Raw genomic sequence first — 23,177 nt, forward strand, 5'->3', positions numbered from 1 at the left:
ATATGTATTTGTATTGAAGTGAATACTTCTTTAGGTGCGTTGGGCGGTTTGGGTACGAGTAAAAATTTCAAGGTACCATCGACATTCTATAATGCTTCGAATGCCGAAAGATGTACCTAAAAACTAAAAAATCTTAATGCTTTTAATTTACAAATAAAGAAATAATTCTTCATACTATTTATGTACAATTATTTTGAAAATCAGAACCTTTTTGTCCCGGAAAATCAAAGAGTTTTCACAGATGAAAAGCTAGCAGACAAACAGACAGACACTCGTCGCATTTATAATATTTTGTATATTATACATTATTGATCCAATCTTTTTTTTTCATTCTTTTTTTACTGTCACTATAAACAATAATGGGTCGTAAAATCAGCATAGCCTTGCTCCAAAAATATTGATTTATAAAATTAAATAAACTTAGCAATTTTTCCACTTTGTCAACGTATATTTTTAATCTAAAATTGGACTAAAAGTATATACAAATTTTGTCGAAAACATCCGAAAAATAGTTACCAAGTCACTCGAATGACAAAATCCTTCCGTCTAGCCCACGTCTAATCAAGAGCCCGCGGTTCCCACGGCACGGCTCCTACGCATGCTTACTCACAATGTTTGTCATATGCTCTAATTGATCTAAGATCTAGTTGTGAATTAAATCGTGGCTCATCAGTGGCTCTGTGCTTGTGTGAATATCGTTTTTTGGTGACTCATTTAGTTTTTTTAGGTCAAGATGATTTTATTTGTTGTGATGAATGGAGATTTATTTTTAAGTATTTTTTCAAGATTTTTTGATATTCATTTAGGTATATTGTTAAATAAGTAAAGGTTTAGAGCTAACTTTGCTTAGTTATAAGCAAATTACAAAAAAGAAAAAAAAATCAATGAAATCGAGATAGTGTGAATTTTTTCCAATTAAATATTTTACTTCAGTATTTTTATTCTATTCAAGATAAAAAAACAAAATATACATGTTATAAAATCACTTTCTTAGTTTTTAACGAATTCAACTGAAACAGTTCTTATAATGTTAAGTATGAAATATAAATTAAAAATAAAATTAAAGTAGTTAATGTTCAAAAAAAGTTAACAAAACACTTCTAAGCACAAAACTTAAAAGTTTGAAACTGAGCATTACATTTTAAACGATTGCACAAAATTACGGTGCAAATGATGCGGTTAGGGACTCCTCCGAACGGTCTTCATTTGCCAAACCGAGATAGAGAGAAAACCTTCAAAAAAGTTTTAGAAACAATTAAATTGTGCCCGATGCTGATTGTCGTGCGAACAACGGAACGGGTTAAGAGGTGTTAATTGCGCGTGATTGAATGTTTTCTCAGGGCAGAATTTCAATTGGACGCAATTGTTTGCCTGCCCGTTTTTTTGCTGTGGAAAACGTATAGTTGTCTCTTTCTTTCTTTATGATACAACGTCTTACCTTACAGAGACCATAATCCGTCTTTTACATTGAAAAACAGTGGTAGTATAATAGATAGGTATATTGACGTAATCCAATCCTATGTTTTTTAACCGACTTCAAAAAAAGGAGGAGGTTCTCAATTCGTCGGAATCTTTTTTTAATCCTACTAGGCCACCATCCGATATCAAGGTAGATGCAATCACGGTTTTAAATTAAATAGGTAGGTACCTACCTCAATTTAATTATAATATGAAAAATGCCATAAATATATATTTTACTGTAACATATTATAGATACATAAATGTGTTTGTTTGTTGATTTGCTCCTCAACTACTAACTAACTTGCTAAAACTATTTTAAGTATATTCAAGATTAAACTAAAATATAAAAAGAAATATACTTAACTAGTCAATTTGTGATGGATACTTTTATTGTAAAACAAATAAAAACCTACCTAAATTCAAAGTGGGTTATACTGACTGACACAATCAACAATTGTCATTGAAACAGCAAATATTCTTAATAGCCCAATTTACTTCAGTAGATACATCTGAACTACGGACTTGCATCGCGTTCGTCGAGGTTTTCAGTGATTCATTCTTATGCATCAACGTAGGCGGTCTCATGTTTTCTCGGTCACCCTAGAGCTTCGTATTACATGCTATAATTTGTCTACTACATACTCAACAAAAGACAGACGGACTGACATATCAATAATATAATAATAATAAATTCTTTATTTGAATAATGTGTGTTAAAAAGATGGTTAAATTATTATAATAGTACAACACATTAGCCGTAGCGGCGTACAAATATTATGTTAGTTTAACATGCTGTTCTTAAAATGCTTATACAAAAAATAAAATAAATCAGATACTAAAATTAAAAAAGTGAAACGTACAATAATAATTAATTATATCTCTATGTCAATACCTCATAGCTCAAATCACTGGATCTAGAATCTTGAATTTTTGCACGTACCTAGATATTTCTATATACAACTTAAATTTCTACTGTTAATACAGATTTTTCAAATTCAAAAAAATTACCGGAGCGAAGCTGTGGCGGATATAACCTTCTTGATCTTCGACTTTGACATTTTTGTAAGTGAGTGAGTGAGGCTAACTTGTATCTGATTTAAAAAAAAAACTAAAACTAAACTCTTACATAAACTGTCACATTTGTATTAAAGGGTTAATACCAATAGAATGACATTTTCTCTTATTCAGTATGCATTGTAAGTATCACATCACACTTCACACTAATCACACTAATATTATAAAGGCGAAAGTTTGTATGTGTGTGTGTGTGTGTGTGTGTGTGTGTGTGTGTGTATGTTTGTTACTCCTTCACGCAAAAACTACTGGACGGATTTGGCTGAAATTTGGAATGGAGATAGATAATATCCTGGATTAGCACATAGGCTACTTTTCATCCCGGAAAATCGAAGAGTTCCCACGGGATTTCAAAAAACCTAAATCCACGCGGGCGAAGTCGCGGGCATCGGCTAGTTATAAATATTTTTTCCCATTACGAAGTAGGTCTGTCTATATCCCACAGCCCATTGCTAAGGTCAGCAGCGCAAGTGGTCGTATAATAAAATCATTTCTGAAACCAAATCCCGTGAGACGACGCCTGCGCGAATTGAGGTCAAAGTCATCACGCCATGGCGCTATCAATATTTCACGTTACTATTTTTACTATTCATTGAGACAATACATGCTTTTAAAAGTACAAAGATACATTTATTACACAACTCCCAAAAAACCGGCCAAGTGCGAGTCAGATTCGGGCACCGAGGTATCCGCACTCGGGTATTTTTTCCGACATTTTGCACGATAAATCAAAAACTATTATGCAAAAAAATTTACAAAAATCTATTTTTGAATGTACAGGGAAAGCCCTTTCATATGATATCCCATTTAGTAAAGTTATCTTACTTTTAAAATTGAAAATCCTAATTATTATTTATTCATAAACACATTTTTTTTTCTTGTGGTGTAGCCACAAATTCACGATTTTTGGATTTTTTCCTTTACTTATGCTATAAGACCTAGGTACATACCTGCCAAATTTCATGATTATAGGTCAACGGGAAGTACCTTGTAGGTTTTCTTGACAGACGGACAGACCGACAGACAGACAACAAAGTGATCCTATAAGGGTTCCTTTTTTCCTTTTGAGGTACGGAACCCTAAAAAAGGAGTGTAATGGTTTCAGGGTTCTTTATTCCACCATAACTTCTAAATTAAACAGATTTGGATATGCGGGGTAGGTATATTATCTTGAGTAACACTGGCTGTAATTTTTTGTGAAAAAAATCAATATGGCGGCTGTATGGCACCACTATCAAATGACAAAATTAGTTAGTTTTTTAGCAGGACAGACCCGTTTTAGTTTTTTTTTTAATAAATTACGTAAGTTTTATTCAATAATAATAATTAAATCAACACTAAAGACAAATTGTGTCACTAAACATACAATGCAAGTACAAAATAATCGAAAACGGTGGCGTTTCAATCAATCCCATCGGCAGTTATGATTCACGACGCAACGCAGCGGTCCGAGTCATTGGTCAGAGAGCCGCCGACATTTGAAGTGCGCCGCTCATTTCACAACCTAATTCGCCGACAGGAAGATTCTAATAGGGTTAAGATTTACTGCTGGTTGGGTCATAGACAACGTTCGTTTGTTTTTTTCTGGGCGTGGAATGTTGATTTTAGTACTAAGTATTTGATTGAGAAGGTCGTTCTAATTTTAGGTATCATATTTGACATGATATTTTAGTTAGTTATTGCGTCATATTAATGTAAATAAAGTAAATATGGGTTAAGATTTAGTGTTAATTGCTTGCTGGGATGATAGTTCATAAACAATGTTCATTTATTTTTCTTTTGGGCCTGGAATGTTGATTTTAGTACCTACTAAGTATTTGATTGAGAAGGTCGTTCTAATTTTAGTTAAAACATAAATTTAGTTTGTATTCTTTTTCAAGCTTATTAAATACGGACACGAAAATTAAGGAGCGTTATAATATAGAATGATGATCATAGAAAATGTTCGTTGGTTATGTTTTTTTGACGTGGAATTTTTACAATCTGAATGGGAAAGAAGGTGGTTAATTGATTGTATTTAGTGCCTGGACCTAACTAATTTTAGTTTGTATTTTTTGCGATCTGCTTGTAATAAAATAATCTAGAGTCGATATATTTATGAATATTTACCTACTGATACCGAAGTTTCGATTGTTAGAAACATTTACCTATTCCCATCCTATTCCCCAATTATCGTATGTGTATTTTGTAAGCATATATTTTTCATAGCAAAACAATTTTTTCATACCAAGATAATTTTTTTTCATACCAAATTGTAACAAAAGTCAGTGTTACAGAATGTGCAAATTGGACCTTCGTCAGTTCTAAAAATCCTTGCAGTCAACCAATCTCGTTGAGCCTTCAAAGGAGCCATTAATAATGAATTCGGGCAGTAAATCGCCTTTTATACGGCGAAGGGATTTGCCTCGCCACGTGTATGCCATTACCCTAATGGGCAGTCTTCTCATCGTCGTGTAATCAGGGCGAACGAGAGCAGTGAGGTATACCTAGTACAGAATTTTAAACAGAGTAGGTACAAGTGTAAATTAAAAATTTATAACACCCCCGACAAGTAAAGGTTACAGTAACTAGAAAAGAGCTGATAACTTTCAAACGGCTGAACCGATTTTCTTGGATTATAGCTAAGAACACTCGATCAAGCCACCATTCAAACAAAAAAACTAAATTAAAATCGGTTCATTACTTTAGGAGCTACGATGCCACAGACAGATACACACATACACAGATACACAAAAGTACTACTAGATGGCATTAACAGACGCTCCAGAACTGAGTGAACTGGCATGACTGGCAGGGCTTAGCGGTCAGAGCGTCGGGTGCGAACCCAGAATTTTATTTATTTTATTAAGAAAATTCCTTGAAGTGTAGGTAAAAACACTATCATAAAAAACATATAAAAATATAATAGGTAAGCCCCTATAGAAAAATTATCCCTTTTTAAAAAGGTAATGTATGGCTTTACATAACATAATAATAAGTAATTCAATTAGCTTAAAAGTTGTAGCTCAATTAAATTCTTAAATGTTTTGTGCAACTTTCACGTGAAAAATAACAAATGTACCTATTTACAGGAAAGACAATAGGGCATATTAAAGATACTAAAATTAGTTTAAGAATAAGTTTTAATTAATAAAGTAATTATAAAATTTTCATGTTACGCATCGGTGTGATTGACAGCCGCGAGTTTTAATTTTTATTGCGCATTAAGATTTAATGCGTGGACGCTGAGTGTGAGAAGCGGATGTAGGATGTTGCCAAGGACATGCCATTTTATTGTTGTTTTGTGACAACATGTGCGCTGTACTGCGAGCGAACATTGCGGTTTTTTTGTTCGGTGTAATAGACGATCGTCGAGACATGACTTATGGGAATTAATTACAATGTATTAATTTTCTACAAACAAAGCAAATAATTTACACCGTCGTTTGTTTGAAAAAAATCTTAAAAAGCACTTTCTAAGAGCATGGCCTGAAATTTTCTTTTAGTTATGGTATGGCAAATAACAATAATCAAGTAAGGTAAGTACAAATAATTATTAATAACTTTTTTTAATAAATGTATATAATATAAGATTATTTTTCTTCTAAAGTTGTCTCCTAAAGTCTCCATGATCCAAACATCAAAGTCGTTGATCATTATTCCCTGTGTTGGGGACAATACGCAGAAAAACCTTCAGCTTTTATAAAATAACGAAGGTCTGGCACTCGCTAGCTCTCTCTCTATTTGTAAGCGTAATATAAGTAATAAAAAGTACATATTAAAATAAATAAGTACTAAAATAAATAAGTACTAAAATAAATAAGTAATTTTTCAAAAATACTCTAAAGCCAAATTTACACTATGCATTAACTTTCGTGCAAGAGCAGCTTAAACAAGACTATGTATAGAGTTGAGGTGATCACATTTCATCTGGATTAGTGGTTAAACGATTTTCACATGTTTCTGAGGTAAGTTTTCCTTAGTGAACGCTACTAAAAATCTTAAATTAAAGATTAGAGGATTGTTCGGACTACTAACTTGGCAATTCTTCGGTATTACTAGTAAATCTTAGGATTTACCTACCGTAGTTTGAGTTTTTACCTACTGGAAGGAGAAACTGATCAACTGACATAAATCAACGTACAGCTATAACAGCTGGGTTTGGAAACTCCTTATTAACCCTCGACCCAAAAGGGGGGTGTTATATGTTTGACGTGTGTATCTATGTATCTGTGTGTATCTGTGTATCTGTCTGTGGCATCGTAGCTCCTAAACTAATGAACCGATTTAAATATTTTTTTTTGTTTGAAAGGTGGCTTGATCGAGAGTGTTCTTAGCTATAATCCAAGAAAATCGGATTAGCCGTTTGAAAGTTATCAATTCTTTACTAGTTACTGTAACCTTCACTTCTCGGGGGTGTTATTCTTTTTTAATTTACACTTGCTTTACACTATAGATTTTCTCTAAACCATTCCTCTAAGAAAGGATTTTCAGATATTCTGAGTAAAGCCGGGCGGTTCAGCTAGTAATAAAATGTAAAGCTAGTCAGGTCAAAAGTCATGGACAAATTCAGCGAGTTCACAATACAAAGCTGCAAGGCTATTCACTAAAATACCATCTCGATATCGAAGCTCACTCAAGTGAGATAGCTCACTTCGAAAGCAATCTCACTTCACCTCAGATTGGTATTCTGTAAACATCTGCTACACACATGCGAAGTGAAGTGAGTTTGGAATGCGAACTCGAACGACTAGGGATGTGTTCTCTATGATTAGAGAAATCGGTAAAATAGTTAAATCCTTCTGTTTGAAAAATACGTACACATTTCTGATAAAACCTACGATTTATTGTTTTGTTACTAAGAAATGTACACATAAAAAAATAAATTTCATTTTTTAATGTATAAAATACCGAAATTACATATACGACGATAGACCTTTGCCGCAAAACGGCTGCGAATTAAAAAGTTAAAAGTTTGTTTACAATCCAAGTGACATTAGTGATCGAATTCAAATTGTGATTTGTTTACTCTAAGTTTTGAGTAATTTTTGGGCAATTTTTTGAGTATATAGTTTATAAAAAATGAAGTAAGTGTTGTAATGCTGTTTAGTTACAAATTATATAGAAATTTAACATGAGTGTCTAACAAGAATACCTTTCGTAATACATACAGCACCAGTGAAAGAGCATCACATCCTTCTCGGGCTCAAATTGAGTCTCTTTTGGAGTACCTTCAGAGAAACCCAAGCCTTAAGTGCCTAGTGCAAGGAACGCAACCAGAAGATCTTGGGAGGCACTGGCACTCCAACTTAACAGCCTGGGAGGATGTGTGAAAACATCAAAACAGTGGATCAAGGTTATTCATTTTATTTATTTACGTAGCAACTCATAATTAATTAGTTTTAAGTGCATACCTACCTAATAATATGCTTATTAAAATTGTTTTAGTATTGGGCAGATAAGAAGAGCGCTCTTCGTTATCGTGCTAGAAATAAGTGGTGGTGGGGCAAAGGTGGTGGAGCTAAATGAGTTGGAAGAAAAAATCTTAACTCTCATGGGCGGAGAAAGCTTCGCTACTGGTGATAGACATTTACAAATTAACCCATTTGAAGTATGTTCCATTTTATTACGTAGGTGATTCTAATGTGGTGAGCTTTAAACTGTATAATATACTTTAATTATTGGACAACTATAACAACTTCAGACAACTGCAAGCTCAAGCCAAGCAGTGGAGCAAGCTCCTGGAGATCAAAGCATCTCATTGTTGGGATCCCAATTGCTGGAAATTGATGCTCTGCCTCAAACAGAAGTAAGTCAATGTACTTGTACCTGTTAACAAGTACCTAAAAAGTATCGGAATTTGTTTAAAAAACTTGGTTGTGCTTAATGTGCTCTGATTCAGTTACATTAAGCTGTTGGTCCAGGTTATTAGCACTAGCATTTGATCTAAAGCTTTACCTCAATTGGGTGATACTAAACAAAAAGTATATAGTGTGACTAATTCTGTTGTAAGTACACAATGTCTAAAATTACAGGTTTAGACCTATCTATCTACCTATATACTACCTATATTGCTATCTCTCTCATAATGCTCTCTGTGGTAAAGGATAGCATTAAATTTCAATTTGTTAATATAAAACAACTAAGTACAACAGAATAGCCACAATGTTGTATTTAACATCTGTCAGTGACAAATAAAAAAGGCAAATACTATAATATGCATTTATTTACATTTTATTTGTTATTCACATTATTTGAATTTGTTTTAGGACCATCACATTTACAGAAGCACTCCGAGCACACTGTCAGATTCAGTCATTTCTACTAGGGTAAGGCTAATTTGCTATTGATTTGTGTTAATATCTAATTTTTAACCCCCGACCAAAAAAGAGAGGTGTTATAAGTTTGACGTGTGTATCTGTGTATCTGTCTGTGGCATCGTAGCTCCTAAACTAATGAACCGATTTTAATTTAGTTTTTTTTTGTTTGAAAGGTGGCTTGCTATAATCCAAGAAAATCGGTTCAGCCGTTTGAAAGTTATCAGCTTTTTTCTAATTATTACTGTAACCTTCACTTGTCGGGGGTGTTATAAGTTTTTAATTTACACTTGTATGAGATTGTTTCAATACAAGATGCCTATCCATACTTATAATAAAACTGTAACTGTAACCCCCCCCCCCCCCCCCCCCCCCCCCCCCCCCCCCCCTCCCCGATTACAAGTAATTATAATTTACCAGATAACTAGTCAATGCAATAGATTTAGATTACCTATCCCATAGTAAAATTATTGTTAGTGTCTGTAAATATACCTTTTACAAGTACTTTTAAATCAGATTTGAATAAGAATAGTTTGACTTAAGCTTTATAAATTCTACTAAATGTTATCTAAGTAAATTTTTTGTTATAGCGCCATCCAACCGTCGAGTTCGCCAAAGACGACTAACAGTGGCACCTCCATCTCAACAGCTGTCTCAATTCTCTAGAATGACAGAGAGATTGAGAGAACAGCGGGTTGAGGTGGGCCGCCCCAATTCGTTGCTGTTTGAAAGGATTGTCAACCATACGTACGAAAGGGATACGGCTAGGACAGAGCGATTTGGCAGTAGAAGAACAGCGGATTGAGGTGGACCGCCGCAATTCGTTGGCATTGCAGGCGATCGGGGATGGGTTAAAGCTATTGGCGGAAGCTTTGAAAAAATAATTAATAGTAGTAGCTTTATTGGATCGTTTTTTGGATCATTGTTCTTTTTCATATACATAAACAATATTGTTTTAAATCTATCATCCCTTTTCACTTTTAAATCAAATCAAATGTTATTTATTTCATGTAAGACAACTAGTATCTCTTAGGCTACAGCCTACAGCCGTGGCTCTATTATCTTAAATTAAATTAGGTAAAATTGTAAATATGTAATTATTTAGATAATATTATAGTGTAGGTATAATAATACAGGAAAAATTAGACTTATTTATTGCATGCATACTTCTAAGTAGGTACTGAAAATTTAATTTATATACAATCTCAGTTAAGTAATTCTATAAGTATATTTTTATAGTATAAAGTAAAATAAATTATTGAGAAAATAAATATTTTTAAACCAAAAATGATATTTAATAAACAAATCTATCAATTAAACTATGTTACGTGCACGCCATAAGGCGTTAATTAGTCCTTGTCTACTTGACAATCCCATGGCCGTTTCTCTAGACACAGCGCCACTGGCAGAAGCGCGTGCTCGTGCTGCAGAGCGGAACTGTGCCTCAACTTGCTAGTTGCTGCTCATGGCTGACTATTGTTGGAGCAGGCAGCCCTGCACGGTTGCAAATAATATGAAGCACACAACATGCAATCACAATTTTTGCGACCATGTCAGGGTGGTAATGCAGCACTCTATGCACTAATAAGCACCAGAATCTCCCTTTTAATCCATACTATACTAATATTATAAATGCGAAAGTGTGTCTGTCTGTCTGTCTGTCTGCTCCGTTTTCACGGCCCAACCGCTGAACCGATTTTAATGAAATTTGGTACAGAGTTGGGATACATCCCGGGGAGGGACATAGGCTACTTTTTATCCCGGAAAATCAAAGAGTTCCTACGGGATTAAAAAAAATCGAAATCCACGCGGGCGAAGTCGCGGGCATCCCCTAGTAACAAATAAACGAGCCATGCTAATAATTCTATACCAAACCAAATTCAATTAAGAAAGTAATTACTTTACATTAAATAACTTCGTATCACTTAAATCAAAGCTTAAATATCCATAATAATATTATAAATGCGAAAGTGTGTCTGTCTGTCTGTCTGTCTGTCTGCCACCTTTTCACGGCCCAACAGTTTAACCGATTCTGACATGTTCCGGTACAGAGTTAACTTATATCCCTGGGACGGACATAGGCTACTTTTTATCCCGGAAAATCAAAGAGTTCCCACGGGATTCCTAACAACCCATCCACTTAACCGATTTGTATGAAATTTAGTATCGAGGTAGCTTGCGTCTATCTACTTAATTGACTAGGCAACTTTTTGTCCTGGGAAATTAAACAGTTCCCACGGGATCCTTAAAAACCTAAATCCATGCGGACGAAGTCGCGGGCATTCTCTAGTTTAATATAAAACCACCAAAAGCAACAACTCACTCCTAATTCGATAGCTCTCGCATAACTTTATGTTTGACAAGTGGATACGAGCTTCGAGATGACGTAATTCGACAATCGAAGCTCGATTGAAGCAAGGAATGGCGTTACAGAATACCACTTATGTCAAATTACTCCTCATTTATTCTAACGAAGTAGTTTATCTCACCGCCGCATTCGTCAATGCGGCGCCACCTGTACTATCGAGTTTTACAGAATGCAAATTATCAAACTCATCGCGAATTCACTTGTCGAATTACGAAAATGGCTTTACAGAATAGCCCTACAGATTCGGGTTCGATTTCACCACAGTTGCGCTGTCAGAAATAAATCGGTTAGGCCAATAGAGAGGCGCGTGTCGCCGGTAATTCATTTAGGGGCGTCTAGTGCCAGTGCCAAATTGGATTTCCATCCGTGATGATGGATGGACGTGCGCCAAATCAGAGGTTGGGAGAAATGAGGAAAGGTGTAATTTGCTTTGAATCACCAATTGGTATGTATAATAAAGTTTTTAATGAACTATTATTGAAGTGAAGCTTCTTAACGGATGTTTGGGATGACAAAAAGTGTAAATTAAAAATTTATAACACCCCCGACAAGTAAAGTTACAGTAACCAGAAAAGAGCTGATAACTTTCAAACGGCTGAACCGATTTTCTTGGATTATAGCTAAGAACACTCGATCAAGCCACCTCAAACAAAAAAAACTAAATTAAAATCAGTTCATTAGTTTAGGAGCTTAGATGCCACAGACAGATACACAGATACACAAGTCAAACTCTCCCCTCTTTTTAGGTCGGGGGTTAATGAACTACGAGCATGAAGCGCACCTCTTTAGCTGGAAGCTTGGCTTCTGACGGATGCATAATACACAGTGGATTTTGTGAAATCATCTTAAAATCTTGCTTCAACAGGGAAGGAGAGCATCGTAGGTAACTAATATAAACCTGCATGCCTGAGAGAGTTCTCCATAATGTTTTCTAAAGGGTCTGAAGTCTGCCAATCTACACTTGGCCAGTGGGCTATGGCCTATCTCCTTCTTATTCTGACAGGAGACCCGTGCTTAGCAATGAGCTTGCGTTGATTGGTTAATTATGGTGAAAAGTTTTTGATATCATCTGTCCATCCATGCCGATCCAATGGAGCCGATTTCCCTCATACACCCATTCTAGAATATTGTGAGTTTGTATCCCAAGGACTGATGGTACTTCGCACTAAATGCTCTGCCCATTGCCACTTCAATTTTACAACTCGTTGGGCTATGTTGGTAACTCTACGGATCTCCAAATTTCTGACTTGATCAATTAGAGAAATTCGGGCAAAAGGAGTATGGAGAACCGTCGCCTGCTCAGCGACTTCTTATTCTTATGACGCTCATAGTTAGCGTTGGGTATGTCATATCTTACTATATAAAAATAAGTCGGGTTTTCCTTCCTGACGCTATAACTCCATAACGCACGAACCGATTTCCACGGTTTTGCATTCGTTGGAAAGGTCTCGGGCTCCGTGTGGTTTATAGCAAAGAAAATTCAGGAAAAATTTCAAGAGAAAAGCGTGAAAATATTTTCTACTATATAAAAATAAGTCGGGTTTTCCTTCCTGACGCTATAACTCCATAACGCACGAACCGATTTCCACGGTTTTGCATTCGTTGGAAAGGTCTCGGGCTCCGTGTGGTTTATAGCAAAGAAAATTCAGGAAAAATTTCAAGAGAAAAGCGTGAAAATATTTTTTTAAAGCATGTAATACAAACCAATATTTTAAGTAGATGGCGCCGGTGCGTGATACATTGTTTGACAGCTAATCATTGTACTCTGCTCAGTTAATTCCATCTGGTGGCGAAACGGAGTTCGCCGGGTTTGCTAGTTGTTTTATAAACATCATTCGCGGTCATCTAATGTAGAGCCTACTTATCTAATTTTGCTTTGTTGTATAAAAACATCATAAAGGTATCACTACCCTTGTGATATTATAAATGCGAAAGTGTTACATTATAAGTATTTGTCAGTTGGTTTGTCCTTCAATCACACCGCAACGGAGCAACGGATCGACGAGATTTTTTCCATGGAAACCTATACTTACCTACTCGTTACTTGTACCTACTTAGCTGTTAAAGTCCTGGAGGGTGATATAGGCTAAGTACTTTTCATCCCCGATACATTATAATAATAATAATTAGCGATTTTTAAAACAGGCAAATCCATCTAGCAAATAAATATAGGTATATTAGATACTACTTACCTATAAAAGGAAAACTGATTGACTAAAACTTACTTGAAGATTCTTTCTATACTTAACTCAGACCCCCATTAAGAAAATATTACGAAAAATTCCAACAGGATTTTTTTAAACCTAAGTAGGTAAATCTACGCAGGTGACGTCGCGGGAAAAATCAAGTCATATAAGTATATATTATATGCAATCCCATTAAAAATCAATGTATCCGATAGAGTCGCGTAGAGAAATAATGGACAAATTCAATAACGCCCGGTGTTCGATCAGGCAAATCGGATTATGCCCGGGATCAGATGTCTGCCCGGGAAATTATTGCTCGGGCCGGATTACAGCTGTTTTCCCGGATAATATTAATTGCTCTATGTAATCTCGCCTTGAGATTTTGTTTTCTTATTGTTGAATACTTTTTATACTCGTATCCACCCATTAGATACCTATCTAATAAATTTTTGATAATTATTAGGGTTCCGTACTTCAAAAGGAAAAAAGGAACCCATACAGGATCACTAATTCGTTGTCTGTCTGTCGTGTCTGTCAAGAAACCCATAAGATACTTCCCGTTGACCTAGAACCATAAAATTTGGTTTGGTAGGAGGTAGGTAGGTCTTTTTTTTAATAGCACACATATTAAGAGAAATATCTGAAAACGGTGACTTAATGGTTACACCACAAAGAAAAATTAAAATGTGTTCTTGAACAAATAATTAGTATTTTCAACTTTCGTATCATATGAAAGGGCTTTACTTGTAGGTACATTCTAAAACAGATTTTAATTTATTTTTATGCATACCTAATATGTAGGTACTTTTTGATCGTGTGTCAGATATCGCCAGGGGTTGTGGGATTAGTGTTATTTTGTAATTGCCTCCCCATTGTGAGCTTTTGTGCGTCGACCTCGTTCTAAATAGGGAGATACTTAATTGAATAAAAAACTTGCACTTCAAGTAGGTACTTGTTGCAGTTTGTAAGTAGGTACAACTTGTTTGCAAAGTGTTTTTATGTAGATAGGTATAATTTTTACCCGACTACGTCAAAGTCAGAAGGAAGGGTTATAATTTTAGCAGCCTATGTACCTATGCATGTATGTGGGTTTGTATTCCCACCGTAGCGCCTAAACTACTGAGCTGATATTGATGAACGAGATGCCAGTCGATTCGTCGAAATAGTCCAGGCTGACGGCCGCTGACGACTGACATACCTATGCTACATTTAAATTAACAAAATTAATATGGGGATGTGACATCCAAAAAACTGGGGTCTCTGAAATTTTCTTTTGCCATCGTATTCAGTGGGATGTTAAAATATGATAGAGGAAAAATTCTGACTTCATGAATATCACACCAATATTAGATTACCATTGTTAGGTAGATTTGTAAGATATTATAGTGGTAAGTAATAATTAATAACGTAACGTAATTATTTACGTATATATAATAAAATCCATGGTAGGACCTAGTTACCATAACATTACCTATTACCATTGTAACATGACATATTGGATACATTTCACCATATCATGATACCGGATTACAATTGCAATTTTCATTCAAAAGATCCGGCAATGAATAAAAAAGGAATAAAAATGAACTACCACATCGGTCGGGAAATGGGAAATTGGAAATTAATTTTAACTTGCACCGCGCATCGCTACCTCCTTTGTGCTAGACCTTTGACCAATCACAATTTGGGCAAGATAGCAATGGCGGCCAATTTGTTTCCTACTTTAATAAACTACATTTTGTACCTAAGTATTATATCTATACCTTTATATAAAAGACTAGCGATCTGCCTCGGCTTCGCCTGGGTATCTTATTATTTCGTAGGGATCTCTAATTAAAAAATATTATCGGTATATATTATAGCCTATGTCACATAGGAATAACTTAGTTTTCTACTGGTGAAGGAATTTTCGAAATAGGTTCAATAGTTTGAGAGATTACGCTCTAAGTACAAACAAAATTACAAACTTTACCTTTTTATAATACATAATATTATTAGGTAAGTAAGTACCTATAGATTAGCTTCTACATAATTGCTGATGCCTGCGAATTCATCCGTGTGGATTTATGTTTTTAAAAGTCCCGTAGGATCTCTTTGATTTTCCGGGATAAAAGTAGCCTATGTCACTCAGGTCTTTCTTTGTCTATACTCTATGCCCATACAAAATATCAGGCCGATCTGTTTCTCCCTTGCAACGTGATTGAAAGACTAACTAACAACCAATATACTTACCTAGACACTTTCCCATTTAAGTACTGATGAGTAATAGGTATGCGTAGTGAAAACGATACCTTCCTACAGATTTATGTAGAAACGTAAATCTGTCTTCTTTTAAAGTTTACTTACCTAAGTCTAAGCGAAGTCAAAGTACGCTTTCTAGATATGAGCCACTTTGCTCATACTAAGTAAGAACTTAATTGTGATACATCTACCTACCTACCTAACTTAAATTATGTTGAGCGTAGCAGTTTCCTTGTCTACGGTCTACGAGGCTTCTACGGCAGTCGTTAAGGGCGCGCGTGCACTAGGCCGATCGAAATCCGATGAAATACCTACGCATTCAAAAAACCTACTTTAAAACAACCGTTTTTTGGTCTGATTCGCATTCCTCACTAACGATAATCAGATTCAATGCAAAATTTTCTCAATCCGAATTTTCTCGCATTTGTTTTAGTCAAGTGCATAAGCGCCCTAAGCGCCCTACTTTGCTAAAAGGCGGCGAACCCTATATGTAAGTAGATTTTTATTAAACATAGGAATTTAACGAGTGATGTTTATTATTAAAAAGTATAACATATCTACTTTTTCTTTAGATATGCTTTGATAGCATTTTTTTGCAATCTAAGTAAGTACGGCTTTTATAATGAATTTATTGAAGGAAGGCCGTCATTTAATTTCTATCTTATCTTCAGATATGTACAGGTAGCTTAATTTTTTATTACTTAGACATATATCTATCTACATATTTTAATAGGTAACTAGATGGGTCTACATAATCTACGTTACCTATATTTTATGAGGGAACGATAACAATAAATAATTATTGAAATTATTTTCCACCAACTGTTTTTCATCAAAACTATGATCTATTTTTTTAACTGACTTATAAAATGGTGAACCTGTAGATTTTCGCTGAAATGCGTAAGAGCAAGGCGCACTATACGCGGCCCATAGACATTCTTGCCTCTACAGCTGTACCAAACTGTCAATGAAATCATGATACGAGTTAAAAACCTAACTCCAGAAGGTCTGAAACACAGAGCAAATCATGTCGCTTAGGTTCCCCGCGAAGGTTCTTGCGATTTGTTTATTATTTTGAGTCAGCGAAGGAAAACTAATGTGGACATAAAATATCTATGAGGCTATTCAATGTGCGTTTTAACTTTCTTATTAGCCGGCTACCTCAGTGTTAGCCGGCAACACATTGGTGGTTCCTGTAGTGTTGCGAATGTTCATGGGCAACAGTTACTTAGCACTTTACATGCTGCGACCCCTAGAAAAGGTAGGTAGGTACCTACTTAGGTAAGTAGATAGGTAAATCTCCTTTTTTAACCTGGCTAATGTCTCACATAACTAATCATTAGGGTAGGTGAGTGCTTTATTTTTTACTGAAACCTTTTCATTAAGTTACAGAAAACATAGATAATATTTACTTAAGTATAATTTAATACACGAGTTTTTCCACGTAGAATTCTGTTATTGAAAATGCAGTTTTCTCTTTGGTTTTCCGGGATAACTAGTCCTGTGTCAATCTTCAGGTCTTTAACTATTAGGTATGCATGGAAAAATCATGTCGATCCGTTTCGCTGTTGCGGCTTGGATAAAAAACAACCAAAAAAACCAACAAGTGTGTCTTTATACAGTTTTGCATAGTAATGAACCCTGTTTTTTGATATTTTTTGCATAGACAAAAATAAATGTCAAAACATCACTTGGTGTTAATAAAGCTCTTAACTACGTACTAAGTACCTATTAGGAGATGTTTCAGTTTCACTGTTCAGCCGTTATCAAAGCTAAAACATCCCTTATCACTTGCACAACTTACCTTTCGGCGTGACAACTCTGAAAGCGCTATTCGACACCGGCCTCGGCGAATTTTCCCGTAGACCTCTAGGCGACGTAGCACCACTACGCACCATTGAAAAGTCCAAAGGCATAGGCGGCATTGCACTTACTTCCATTTTCGAAACGTCCTAAACATTACACGCAACGTCCCTACACCGCGTGCGACCGACGCGAGCCGCGGGTTAATATTAAGGCTAAAGGCAGTCACACACTCGCTTCGGCTTCCTGCGGCCTTCTGTCCTCTAAAGCCGAATTCTCTAGGCCGAACGCTGTAATTTCGACCTTATCGCTCACGATGGGCGTGGTATAATATACCCCGCCCACTTCCCCCCGCCGCCATATGCCGCGTGACAATCACTTTGTATAGGTAACACAATAATATGATTCCTGATAGATTTTATTGTTCCGCCGATGCATTTATTCGCGAGCAATTTCATGGAAATGTCTTTTAGGGGTTTTTTCTGTTTTCTCTCGTGTTACGGTGCGCGGTTGATTATGTTTATGGCTTTAGATATTAGAATGTTAGATAGTAAATTAATTTTATTCTAAGGTCGATTACCCCAAAAGCCCAAGTCGATTAATTATTATTATCCATGTGCCAATTTTTATTGATACTTAATTAAAACTGGAAATTATGTAATTTAAAAAATGATAGGACCTCTTAAAGCATTAAGTAGCTCTACAAATTAGGTAGGTAGGGGAGAGGTGGCATGAAAGGGACAAGTATTGAAAGGGACAATTTAGATTACCCGAAATATAAAGACAGTTTCCAATCAACACTATTTTTGTTCTATGGCAACCCCAATGCATATCCATTCGCACCTAACTTCACGCTCCTGTCATAACAAAGATGGCGGTACCATGCGAGTGTTTGTTATTGCAGTGAAAAGAAAATTTTCATTTTATTGTAAAAACGTTCTGTCAGATGCTGTTAATGGATTATTTAATTGATTAACGTTGTTGACGATTTGATAGACATATACGGACACGAATGCAAAAGGTCAGTAAATTTTTTATTTAAATTATAGTTCTTAAGGTTATATTTTTAATTTGGGTGTGATATTTATGAATGGGACATAAGAAATGGTCATGAAAGGGACGTCCCCTTCATAACCGTCCCTTTCAAGACTAGAGTTTTAAGTCGAGTCTAAGCTTGATAAATTTTATCTCCTTTACAGTTTAACAATGCCACCTAAGAAGAGAACGCGAGTAGAAGCACAAAAAATCGCAGAGGCTGTAAACGAAGTCTTACAACGAGGTATATCTGTGAGATCGGCTGCCAAGGTATTCAAAATAAGTAAATCACACCTGCATAGACTGGTCTTAAAAGCTAAAGCTTCTGAATCTACATCCTTTGTGTATGAGCCGAACATCGGCAATAGGAAAGTTTTTACGACAGACCAAGAGAGTTCATTGGCAGATTATTTGAAGACATCAGCAAAAATGTGCCATGGCTTAACAACCAAACAAGTCAGGGAACTAGCATGTCAATATGCTATTCGTTTGGAGCTTAATGTACCGTCTTCATGGAAGGAAAATAATACAGCTAGTTTAGACTGGCTAAAAAGCTTTTTAAAAAGGCATAACTCGCTAAGCGTTAGAAAACCAGAAAATACATCATTAGCAAGAACTACAAGCTTCAATAGGCACAACGTGCAAAATTTTTTCAATAACTTAGAGAAATGTTATCAAAAACATAATTTCCCTCCAACCATGATATGGAATTTAGACGAGACTGGATGTGCTACTGTAACTAATGCTCCAAAGGTAGTTGCGCAAGCAGGTGTTAAAAGAGTTGGTCAGATTAGCTCTACAGAACGAGGCTCACTTGTCACTATGCTAGCTTTTGCCAGTGCTTCTGGAGGAAGTATTCCTCCTGTTTTTATATTTCCGCGTGTTCATTTTAAAGACCACATGCTCGAAAATGGTCCAACTGGTGCTTTGGGGCTTGCAAATATATCTGGCTGGATAACGGAAGACTGCTTCTTAAAAGCTTTGAAACATTTTGTTCACATCGTCAAGCCAACTGCTGAATCACCGGCATTAATTATCCTTGACAACCATAAAACTCACATAACTATCAACGTAGTGCTTTATGCCAGAGCAAATAACATAGTGATACTAACCTATCCTCCTCACTGCAGTCACCGCCTCCAAATCCTCGATGTGACCGTATTTGGGCCCTTCAAAGCTCGGTATCGAGCTAGCATGAATGACTGGATGACTTCAAACCCTGGAAAAACTGTCACGATATATAATGTAGCTCAGTTTGCTAGAGATGCTTTCTATGCTGCTTTTAATATGACCAATATAACATCGGGCTTCAAAAACACCGGTATATGGCCTCTCAACAAAAACGTCTTCACTGATGAAGATTTTTTACCCTCTTTCGTCACAGACCGTCCGCAGCAAACTCCTGTTGGTCTTGTTGGAAACTCAGACGAATCTTCGTCAAATGAAGAAGAAGTGCACCATACATCACTTCATTGTACTACGCCAGAAAATGATTTAGATAAACCACCTTCACCTTCTATTTTAAATGAAACACAGCACGAAACTTCTTTTTTAAACGAGCCTTCTGCTTTGAGTGAATCAAGGTCTGAAATTTCTACAGTGAACAAGCAACAAGCTACAAACTCGACTTTGAATGAGCCACAACTTCGAACTTCTACAATGTGTGAGCCACTAGCTGAAAACTCGACTTTGAATGAGCCACAACCTGGAACTTCTACAGCAAGTGAGCCACAAGCTGGAACATCTAATACCAAGTCGCCTAGAGTCAAAAGTTCTTTCTGCCTTCCAATAACTCCGGAACAGGTTAGACCATACCCTAAAGCTCCACCTCGTAAAACTACTGGAAATCAACGTAAAGGCAAAACAACTATTATTACTGAAACTCCCGAAAAAGACAGATTACTTATAGAAAACATGATGAATATCTTAAAAACCAAAATGCCAAAGGACAAGGATAATTTAAAACATGTAAAACAAATTTTCAAAACCAATTTAATGGATAAAGAAGCAAATAAAAACAAAAGTGATATAAAGGGTAAAAAGAAAAAAACAGAATTTAAGAAAAGCATTAAAACTACTCAAAATAAGAAGAAGACTACGCGAAAAATTTCAACTAGTAGCAGCAGCAGCAATGATTCGTTAACAAATACTGATTCTGATTCGATAAGCAACATTTCTGAGAATGAAGGTTCAAAATTAAGATGTCGCAGACAAAGACAAAATACAACGGGAAGTGATGACCAGTGTGGCGTTTGTAAAAAAAGATATTCCAAAAGTGTTGAAGACTGGTATCAATGCAAAATTTGCACAAAATGGGCACACGAAACCTGTGGCATTAAGGGTGTCTTTAATTTTTTTTGCTCACTGTGTCACTAAGTCGTTTGTCTTTTAACCAAAGTTAATTACTAAGGAAAGCAATAATAATTTTAAGTTTAATATTATTATTTATCTTTAAAAGAAGAAATTATAGATTATTATTTTCTGGTTTAATTGTTTACAGAGGTTTTTTTTCTGTTATTGAATATCTTTTGTGTTTTAGTGAAAAATAAGACTGATAATATTTCAAGTTACTTTCAAAAATTTGATTTAGAAAAATAAGTTGTTGCAAGCATATTTACCTTTTAATATTCAGTAATTCAGTATGTGTATTTCAAAAAATAAGGTGTAATTTTCCGTGATAATATGCACTGTCCCTTTCAAAAATCATTGCGTCCCTTTCAATACCGTTAATTTAAGAAAGGGACATAGTACACATTTTTTGAGACTGTAAAAAAAAACAACTTTAATTAAACAAATGTTAATTATTATACTGTATTTTAATAGTTAAGAAACTGACGCTTCCTATTCTGCTCTAACCGATTAAAAATATTATGTCATTCATTCACAAGAGCCTTTACTACTAAAACGTCCCTTTCAAGCCACCTCTCCCCTATATTACTTACTTAGGTACCTACTACTTAGATACTATAATTTTATATCTAAGTGTACCTATTTCTGGCTCAACACTATATTACTGGGACAATATTTTTACACTTAGGCCGAATTAACTTTGCTGGTAGATTTTACTGTTCTGTACCTAGGTAGGTATGTATACCTATTATTGGCGTTTATGTTTACCTATTATATATACAAATTAAAATATTTTTGAAATTCAGAAAATACAGTTTAATAAATCTGTATTTTCTGCTCTATAATTTTCTTTTACCTACCTATATCCAAAACAGTCAGTGATAAGTAGATATCATCTCTAAAACTTCAATTTAAATTAATATTAAATAATTAAATTAAATCTAAATTAAATTAAATCTAAAACCTCATTGAAATCATCGCGAAGCATTGTAACCAAGATGCTGGCTGCATTGCCCCTATTTGGATGGCCAAAAATTCTTTGGCCAAGGTAGCTGCCAACTACATAGGTCCCCAGTCTTGATTTCGTGTAAGTACCTATACTTACATAGGTAATATATTGAATAAAACATAGGTATACTTATTCAGACTATTATTTTTATATTAATAAAAATATCTAATATTAGGTACCAGATGCCTATTAGGTAGGCATTATTATACAATATGGCTGCGTGTTACGAATTTTATGATTTAGATATCTATAGCTTATCTATATCAGATATACCTACTTAATATTATGCAAGTATTTATGGTGTGTTATATTCACAGAAATTTATAAGTACTGTTTCTTATAAATTTTTTTAATGCCACTGAAAACTCACCGATTTGAGAACCTTTTGTGACCTCCTCCTTCCTAAAGTCGTTTTAAAAAATAGATAAATAGGGGCTTTCCCTATATACCTACCTATAGACTTTGGGGCTGTCCTTTAAATAATAATAATTCATAAGTATAACCGAAAAATCTTTTAATTGAATTTTCTTGCATTCATACCTAAGTATCTATTAAAAATAGCTACCTAGGCACCTAAGTAGCTTAGTACTAATTTAAACTTATTTTACTTAGCTTAAATGTACAAAACCAACTCAATTCAAATACAATCAAAGTTTTGTTAATATTGATTTAAGTGAGATATCTTTAGATTTTTAATTAAGTACTTATAGACTGTATGTACCTACCTATTCAATTGTAGAATAGGTACACCTACTTATTAGGTACCATATCCTAAGTACAACTCAATAGGTACATTCTGTTAAAAATAACAACTCTGGTAGATCAATCTTAATAGATTCCGATAAAAATTGGACCAAAAAATACTAAAACAAAACAGCATATTAGATTAAATTAATTAGGCCGTGTAATAAAATATGGACATAATGAATTTATGTATGCAAAAATGCTCCAGCATTAATTCGGCCTACTGCCCACGGAAGCCGGGCATCACGTTGTGACATTAAAAACAATGGACGCCTCAATTTTTCACCGGCCTTCCGAAACTCGTCCGCTAATCCAACCCACTGGCTTACTCTGTGAAAGTGGAAAATATTAGGTAGGTATGTTATTTTTTTTTATTATTTTAAAAGAATATTAGCCATTTTAATCATGAATAACATTCCCCTTATCCCTCCAACTAAGCGTAAAGCTTGTGCTAGGAGTAGGTACGACAATAGTGCAAGGAGTGGGGTTTGAACCGCCAACCTTTAAAATATAAGTAACTTAAATTCAGTGGAATGTATAAATTAAATATTTTTGAAAAGTATGTTGTTAAATTACCCATTTAGGTAGGTATGTACTTACTTATGCTGATA

At 35.1% G+C, this 23,177-nt stretch overlaps 1 protein-coding gene across 2 annotated transcripts in view; it reads right to left on the reverse strand.

Annotated features, from left to right (window-relative positions):
• Positions 1–17,666, reverse strand: part of LOC123865201 (zinc finger protein Gfi-1b) — an 80,204-nt gene extending 62,538 nt beyond the window's left edge. For both annotated transcript variants that reach the window (XM_045906089.1, XM_045906081.1), the window contains exon 1: positions 17,431–17,666. In XM_045906089.1, the coding sequence (XP_045762045.1) occupies positions 17,431–17,566 (136 nt within the window). In that variant the 5' untranslated portion in view covers positions 17,567–17,666. The remainder of the gene's footprint in view (positions 1–17,430) is intronic.
• Positions 17,667–23,177: the final 5,511 nt, after the last annotated feature.

Source organism: Maniola jurtina, chromosome 1 (assembly GCF_905333055.1).
Source record: "Maniola jurtina chromosome 1, ilManJurt1.1, whole genome shotgun sequence".
NCBI classification, from domain to species: domain Eukaryota; kingdom Metazoa; phylum Arthropoda; class Insecta; order Lepidoptera; family Nymphalidae; genus Maniola; species Maniola jurtina.